The sequence below is a fragment of the Phoenix dactylifera genome, unplaced genomic scaffold, assembly GCF_009389715.1.
Source record: "Phoenix dactylifera cultivar Barhee BC4 unplaced genomic scaffold, palm_55x_up_171113_PBpolish2nd_filt_p 000769F, whole genome shotgun sequence".
NCBI classification, from domain to species: domain Eukaryota; kingdom Viridiplantae; phylum Streptophyta; class Magnoliopsida; order Arecales; family Arecaceae; genus Phoenix; species Phoenix dactylifera.
The window spans coordinates 203621-211599 of record NW_024068140.1 but is presented as its reverse complement, the minus strand read 5'-3'; the positions used below and the strand labels follow the sequence as shown (position 1 = coordinate 211599).

The following is a 7979-nucleotide window of genomic DNA, read 5'->3' as shown; positions in this document are numbered from 1 at the left end:
TGAGTCAAGCACAATGTCACGCATCTTCATAATGTATTGACGCACCACTTTTAGAACCGTTATGCCTCATGACTGAAAGCCTTTTCATTAGGGTGCTAGCCAATGCCTTATCAGAACTGATAAACTGCTTTTCTATGGCCTTTATGAAATTCTTTGCCTTATGGCAGTCAAGGATCGAACCCAAATGCCCTTACTGATATAAGACTTAATGAGCATCAAACTTTAGCGATTAGATCGCTCCCACTGCTCACAAGAAGCCTCATCAGTTGGCGAACTTGATTCCGTGGGGACGCGTGGTTCATCTACATGAAGCGCCAAATCAAGGTCCAAACACCCCAAGTCAACAAAATTTTATCTTTCTAGTTAGAATAATTATCACCACTCAATAATGGAACTCTAGATGATTCAGTACTCAAAATGTAGTAGGAATAACTGTAATAACCAAGAACATATTATGCTATGAAACATTTCAAAATTAAAGTAAATTCAAACCTTCCTGTGGGCAAAGGTTGCATTGAATTCACTTTAAACTTTATTAATAAGACTAGTAAATATCACGCTAAAAATAAAAAATTTTCACTATTGTGGATATAGAAAATTCTCATTTTAGTGATGAATTTACTATCTTATTCCAATTAAGTCAATAAAATAATTATTTTTCTGTGGGCATAATAATTATTTATTAACCTGATTGTAATGTTAGATACCGTTTAATCATTTAATTTGTCTCACGATACTGAATGTGATCCAAAATTACACATCATAATAATTTAGGATGTTGCGGCTACTCCCAATTATCATGACGCTTTCTTTAAAAAACGGTATCAAATAAAGCTTTAATTGGATATATACCTTATATGAATTATTATAATTTATCTTAATTATCCCAAATAATAACTTTACATGATTTACCTCTTTATGATAAAACTAATGCATTAAGTATGATAATTAATGAATTTTAGATGTTTAGTTAAAAAATTCAGGAGATAATAGCCAGATCAGCTCTAGATCGGTGGTAGAGCACTAGGCTCACTTAAGTACCAGCCTTTCTTAGGCGTATATGCCTTTTTGATAAGCTTTTCTTAGACACTGTTATTCAATAGATAATTTTACTAGATATCAAAGAATTCAAGGCCTTTGGGCAACAAGATTCATCATAAATATCATACTAATAACATTATTTTATCCCATCATTAACCTTGTATAATGACTTTTTTTTGGGTGTGGTCATTATGTATGATACAAGTGTTTAATTTTATGAGATGGTGATAAAAGACCTTTTATTGACTAAATTAAAACATGTAAAAATTTATGGGATGTTTTGGCTCGTCACCACAAATGTGCAAAAATTTAATCATCTTTGTCTTATGTATGTATCACTCTTGACCATGAAAAATGAACAATTTAAATAATCATGATTCATCATAAGAAAACATCTAAATTGATTATTTATGCAATACAATTCATTACAGGGAGCAATATATAATTATTAGTGTACTATTCTATAATGAAACTTGAGTACGAGGACCAAATAGAGGATCTGTATGTAATAAAACTTACTTCTGAGGATCATGTGTAAGTTTCTGAAGACCCTTTTGTGAAATAACGTATGTCAGGGTCTATTAAACATATTCAAGGACCTTTATGTAATATAGATTTCCTCTGGGAATTAAGTATAAATTTAGGAAGCCGCTTTTTTTAATTAACATACTGCAGGGGGTTAACTGTAAAACTTCCCATTTTTTTAGCCAAACGCCCGAACCCGAAACCTCTTCTCCTTCATCTTCTTCCCCAACCGATCCAAAGAGGGAGAAGAAGAGGGAGCCAAACCGGCGGCGGCGGCCGCCTCCTCCCTCCTCCTCCCATGCGGCCGGAGAGGCCTCCCACGAGCGGCCGCCGGTGTGAGCGCACAGCGCCGCGCCGCTCCCTCCGACGGTGAAGAAGACACGGTGGGAAGAAGACCCCCTTCATCTCCTTTTTTTTTTTTTTTTATGGTGGCGCGGCCCGTCGGAGATTCATGGCCGCGCCCGGCCAGTGGTCTTTCCGGCCACCGGAGAGGAGGCCACGGACGCCTCGGCGGCGGCCGTGGCTTTCTCTCCCCTTTCCCCCTTCCGCCGTCGGCCAGGGCAAGCATATCGTGAACACATGCACGTAAATCATCACATACATGCATTCATACACAGTAGAATAATAAATAAATAAATAATTTTTACTAACCTCCGGCTATCGTTGATCACCCACCCACACGAGAGAGAAGAAGAAGATATCTGCGAGAGAAAAGAGAGGAGATCCCGAGCTGACTTGAGTGCCTTAGGTGATGGATCCCTAGGCTATTATTTATAGTGCTAGATTAGGGACGATAAGATAAACTCTGGAATAACCTCTAATTAGTTGGATAAAGTCACAATTTAAATGAAATTTATCTTAATATGGGATAAGCTTGATCAGGTGGGCCACATCAAATCCGCCTTAAAATTAAGGAGACATGGTAACAGTAATAACATGTCGTCTTAGAACTTGCTCTTTCACGTCAACGATTCAGATGGCGATCCACGGTTTTCAGTACGGTAGCTTTTAAAATTTCAAAAGCCACAATTCTTGGTTCATGAGTATTAGCAACACCCAATGCATTTTTTTATGGCATGGTTCTCGATAGTTTTAGTGTCAAAGTTGATGGATATTTTTGAACACTTAAGAACATTAATGCCAAATGTACCTCATCGCTATTTACAAGAACTTGATATCACTAATTTCATCTTTTTTTGTTTGCATCAGGTAATCAAATTATGCATTTGCAATGCCCAGAAGATGCATTTGCACAGCTGAGAACAGAATGGACTCCAAATAGAACAAGTCCAGTTAAAATTTAACCCTATCTCTTAAATGTGCAATTCCTTGTCTGATTTGATTTCACTACAAGCATTTAATCTGTCTTGAGACCTTTCCTGCATGGCCTGCTTAATTCAACAAATTCAAAGTAGTCAACCATCATGTCTTGGGCGTGGGAAGCCATCCATTGCTGGAATTGGGCAGTCATATGACTCATCTTGCTGATGGCAAGTTATCTCTATGCATAGGTGAAGAATGCCTCCAAGCAAGAAAGGGCAGTTGCCACTAAGAAGTTGTTCCCATATCCCTGGGAGAAGATCATCGCAGCGGAAAGTTTCTGATTAGCAACAACAAGCGAGCCTCTATCCCCTCTCCTGAAACTCCTCTCTATCATCTACTTCGACATCGCCAGAAACCTAATAACATAGACAATCACATCCGAGCAGTCCCCCTTGGCAGTGACATTCAACCCAAAATAGTGTCTCTCTCTAGTCCATTTGCAGGAAGACACTAGACTGAAGACTTGGTGACCAAACATGAAGTCCTCGGACTCTCTTCTACCCACTGGGTACATCTCTAACAGTTCATTTTCTGTAAGACTAAAATAGACAACACAACGGTCAAATGCTGGTGACTGGAGCCTGCTAACCATTACGGGTGTGCGCTCGTAACACCGCTCAAAAAAATTGGCTGTTAGAAAACCCTCCGACGGCAAGTCTGCGGCAGTATGGCCCCCTGACCTTGAAAGCCAGGGCTTGGTTAAACAGCCTTGAGTATGGATTCTTGGTCAAAAATGTCGCACTGTAGGGCCTCTTCCAGTTTTTGCCATGTCAGGTAAGGGAAGCGAATGAGGCGTTCAAGGTGCAATTCCTTAGCAGAGCAGCGGTCTCCGTATTTGGATAATGATTCTGGGCCCAAGCTCGTATAAAATCATAAACAACATCTTCTGATTCCACCTTGAGGGTGTCCACGCAGAAGAGTGCCTCAATTTTATCAAAGGATAGTTGAAGAAGTTCATCCTTGTGGCTAGTCATTGAAATAAATGGTTTTATGAGCTCCTTCTAAGGTAAATTTTGTTGACGATCATTTACAAACGTTAAAAGAAATGTGGAAAAGGACTAGCTGATAGTAGTAAGAAGCTACCTCATTATGTCACTGCATATCTTAGATTTCTGCTCCTTTTCTACCTTAATTAGCAATTCTCTTAGATAAAGTTCATGCACTCTAGCAGAAAGCTCGCAGCAAGAAAGTGCCCATTCAATCTTCATCTCCAGCAGTCTGATGCAGACCTCAGCACATGAAAATGCCTGGAACTCATCTGAGATCATCAGCAAATTCACAATCTCTGTATAGGAGGATGGCGACATAGTGGAAAAATATATGAACTCCAGAAGTCCACTGAAGGCTTCTTCTTCTGTTACATCAAATCAAATTCAAAATATCACAACGATGATGGAGCCAACTAAGTAACGTACAAAGAAAGATTCTTTAACACATACCAGATGCTTCAATTTGAATAGTTAGAGATTGTGCTTCTGGTTCGCTCTTCATTTCATTGAAAAGCTTCAACATAGAATGGATGAGTGAAGTAGACAAGGCAATACAGTACTAAGCTGAACTTGATTCAATTCTTACCTTGAAAAACATATTGCTTTTCTTGGATAAGATTTTGGAATTTACATTGATTACTTCTTCTGCAGAATCATCTCCATCAGTAGAAAAATGCACACCCTTTGATTTCCTAGAGATGTAATTAACATGTGGAGCCTGATTGCCTACAGAAACATACAATGAATATTAATGTATTTATGTGTGATAAAAATTAGTGCACCTGTCTTTTCTCTGTTTCTCTTAGTAAAAATAAAAAAGCTACTAATGTGGAACTTGTGACTACTTCATTTGTTTTTGCACTATAATTCATATATAATATAGCAGAGACCGTAGTTTAGTTCATAACAGGATGCACTGTTGATTCCAAGTAGGAAATCGGTCGTTTTAAAGTAGTCAAACTATGATATAAAGCATAAGCAAGTTAGTTGGAATGCTAAACTATTGTATAGCCATCAGAGTACATTTGAAGATGAGTTTTTAGATACTCAAATATATTAGATATGTTTAATAGCCAAAGATGCTGAAAAACAAACTTCCATCTTATGCAATTTTAAATTTTCATTCATACTATTTTTTTGCTAAAGAAGAAAAGACATCTAATAGAAGGCTATTAGGAAATAAATTCGATAATACAATTTATATGGGCACTAAAACTCAATCCACTTTAGCAATAAAATACATGGCAACCAAGTCAAATGTGCTCGCAACATCACAAAGCTACATGCAATATAAAGTGAGCTCTACGAGAATAGATCCATTTAGAAGAGAAACTAATAGGGGTTTTCTATCTTCAATAGACTTACAAGTAGAACTGCGATGCATAAACGAAATGTAGTCATGCAAATATGCACCAATCTAAGTAGAATGAATGCAGCATGGATAATCAGGAAGAAATGAAAGATTGGAATGATGTATGATGGCCCATATGTTTCCCAAGTTCTTCTATCTTTTTCTGAGGGAATACATTCTTCTCTCACTTCCATTACCTTCTTGTTTCATAGCATTCCAGATATTTCACAAGGTTTACTCATTTAGTCTCTCTTCCAATATTGTGATGATTATCACAAAAATTATTCAACGATCATATCCATTCCCTTCAATTATTTCTTTCTTGGTATCTGCACATATACTAGATCCATTACCTTACTGATATAATTCTTTTAAAGCAAAAGAAAGCAACTACTAAATCACTCGAAGAAATAAACACTCAGGAAGCTGACAGCATTATATCAAATGCCTCAAGATTATCCACAACCAACTGAGGAAACCAATCTAGTTAATCTATCCCAAAACAGGCAAAAGAAAGGCGTAATTGAAATAATTGAACAAGAAAAAGATCCACAGAATGGCCAGACTTAAATATTAATGGACTTAAGCTTGGAAAATAAATCACAAAACAAAAGCAAGTTTTCTTGAAAGCTTGTCACTTGTTCCTTTTTATCTGCATGTCTACCACAATCACTTCCTAACTCATACAAATTGTTTCCAATTAAGGAAATGAAAAGAAATGCATCAATCGAATCACCCAAAAAAGAATAGTAATTGAGATATAAGTACTCATCTAAAGAAGAACAGTATGTCTGCTTGGGAACAGATAAAAACTATATAGCCCACCATAAAGATCATATTAAAGGCACATTAGAATCGTTGAAAGATTACTGAAATCAGTGAAATGAAATTGTCAAATCCTCATTGATGTTGGGAGCAGAAGAAATAATCCAGCTTGCAAAGTAGTTCAGATATAAACTCTCACTGTTCTTGATGACACTTGATTCCTCTGCTTCATGCTTCAGAGTATCTCTGTCTGGGATGCCTTCTGTCTTACCAGGTTGCAGAAAATTTGTATCACTATTCTTGATGATACTCAATCTCTCTGCTTCTGACTTCAGAGAATTTTCTGCGGCATTGCCTTCTCCACCATCTGCTTTCAGAAAAATGAAAAAAAAGAAGGCAAAACCTCATTGGGTTCATGAACAAAAGAAGAAAACTATGCAAGAAATGGTAGGAAAATCAAACCATCAACGTTCTCCACAAGACCCGATCCTTCTTCTTCCAGCTTCTGAGTATCTTCTGCCAGGATGCCTTCACTGTCATCACGTTGCAGAGAATTGACATCACCATTCTTAAAGATGCTCGATCCCTCTGCTTCTGTATTCAAAGAACATTCTGCAGCAACGTCTTCTCCACCATCAGCTTGCAGAGAAATGAAAAAAAATAAATCGATAAATTGCCAAAATCTCAACGAATTGAAAAGGTTACAGACCAAGAAATAGGATGAAACACCGAACCCTCACTCACTGTTCCTGAAAACACTCGATCCCTCTGCTTCAAGCTTCACAGCAGCTTCGGCAGCAATATCTTGCCCACCGTCAGCTTTTGCAGAAAAATGATAAAATTTTCAATATATTGTCCTCAAAGAATAGCTGAGTATAAAACGATTTGGGAATAGATTGAAGAATAAAGCTCAAAAAATTGTAGAAAGACCAAATCCTCACCGTTCTTGACAATGCTCGTTTCCTCTTCTTCAGGCTTCGGTGCATCATCTCTGGCCACCCCTTCCCCACCATCAGCTTTCCAAAAAATGATAACAAATCAACGAATTGCCGAATCCTCATTGAATTCATGAATAGAAGAAAGAATGCAGCTCAAGAAATGGTAGAAAGATCAAACCCCACCACTCTTGGTGATAATTGATCCCTCTGCTTCAGGCTCTAAAGGAACATCTGCCGCAATTCTTTCGCCGAGATCAGGTAGTGGTTTCGAAACTATCCTTACAACGAGGTCGTGGTCTGGAGGATGGAGAAAGTGGCGTTTGGTGAGGAACGAATTGAAGCGTTTTAGAGCCTTTCTTGGATCTCTTTGGTTCATTTTCCAGGACAACTCCTGCTCGGATGACCCCATGGATTCCAAGAATGGAGAAAGAAAGATAGGATGTGGAGATCTCAGTAACTAATCCTAATTCTGAAGCAGAGATGGGAAAAGAAAGAAAGGAAGAAGCCCGCCAACATGAGGAAAATAACGGCTTTTTAAAGGAGCTCCCGGATATATCCCCCCAAAGGAAGAACCACTCATTTGCAAAGAACTTTTAAGAGAAGCACTTCTTCACATAATCACATGGCAATTTTCCCTCCCCTCTTTGGAGAGTACGTTAAAACCCTCGTTCATTTATTTGATTGAGGGCATGAAATGCATTTGGCACAAGATATCAAGGATCAGAACCATGCTCCACTACAGCGGCTTTAAAATCCGTGTTACAACATTTTAAATAAGATAGAGGAGAAAATATCTACATAAAATATATGGTGATTGGGTATATTATCCATGCGTACGTGTAAAGGCCCAGTTTAAAGCGGGCTTGGGCCAGCTGCTTGGGCTGCTCAGCAAGCCCTTCCTCCCTAGTTTCGACAAGGAAAGGGGTGTTTGAGGGCACCTAGAACTCCATCAAGCCTAAGAAATTTCATCTACATAAGGCTCTTTTTCTTCTCTATTGAATCCCATCTCAAATCTCTCGACAGAAGCCGCCCATTCCAAGCTCTTCC

General features: G+C 38.3%; 2 protein-coding genes across 2 annotated transcripts; both read right to left on the bottom strand.

The window, feature by feature from the left end:
• Nucleotides 1-3659: 3659 nt before the first annotated feature.
• On the bottom strand, nucleotides 3660-5439 carry LOC120107109 (BTB/POZ domain-containing protein POB1-like). Its single transcript, XM_039120270.1, has 5 exons — nucleotides 5427-5439; nucleotides 4465-4604; nucleotides 4329-4392; nucleotides 3973-4243; nucleotides 3660-3855 (listed from the first exon to the last, which is right to left on the bottom strand). Exons 1-5 carry the CDS (start codon nucleotides 5437-5439, stop codon nucleotides 3660-3662), a joined length of 684 nt encoding a protein of 227 aa, XP_038976198.1.
• On the bottom strand, nucleotides 5252-7627 carry LOC120107113. The gene is made up of 5 exons (XM_039120280.1): nucleotides 7116-7627; nucleotides 6936-7010; nucleotides 6739-6813; nucleotides 6457-6633; nucleotides 5252-6361 (listed from the first exon to the last, which is right to left on the bottom strand). The coding sequence occupies exons 1-5, from the start codon at nucleotides 7339-7341 to the stop codon at nucleotides 6105-6107; spliced, it is 810 nt and encodes a 269-aa protein (XP_038976208.1). The 5' UTR covers nucleotides 7342-7627; the 3' UTR covers nucleotides 5252-6104.
• Between the last annotated feature and the right edge of the window lie 352 nt (nucleotides 7628-7979).

What these genes read in the sequence shown, in the direction of transcription:
- LOC120107113 (XM_039120280.1), bottom strand. Translation starts at nt 7,341, where the DNA reads ATGGGGTCATCCGAGCAGGAGTTGTCCTGGAAAATGAACCAAAGAGAT. An exon ending in ATCAATTATCACCAAGAGTG is followed by an intron (nt 7,011 to 7,115) that starts GTGGGGTTTGAT and finishes TTTTTTGGAAAG; the next exon opens with CTGATGGTGGGGAAGGGGTG. An exon ending in TCTTGTGGAGAACGTTGATG is followed by an intron (nt 6,362 to 6,456) that starts GTTTGATTTTCC and finishes TTCTGAAAGCAG; the next exon opens with ATGGTGGAGAAGGCAATGCC.
- LOC120107109 (XM_039120270.1), bottom strand. An exon ending in AAAGCAATATGTTTTTCAAG is followed by an intron (nt 4,393 to 4,464) that starts GTAAGAATTGAA and finishes TCTATGTTGAAG; the next exon opens with CTTTTCAATGAAATGAAGAG. An exon ending in ATATGCAGTGACATAATGAG is followed by an intron (nt 3,856 to 3,972) that starts GTAGCTTCTTAC and finishes TTCAATGACTAG; the next exon opens with CCACAAGGATGAACTTCTTC.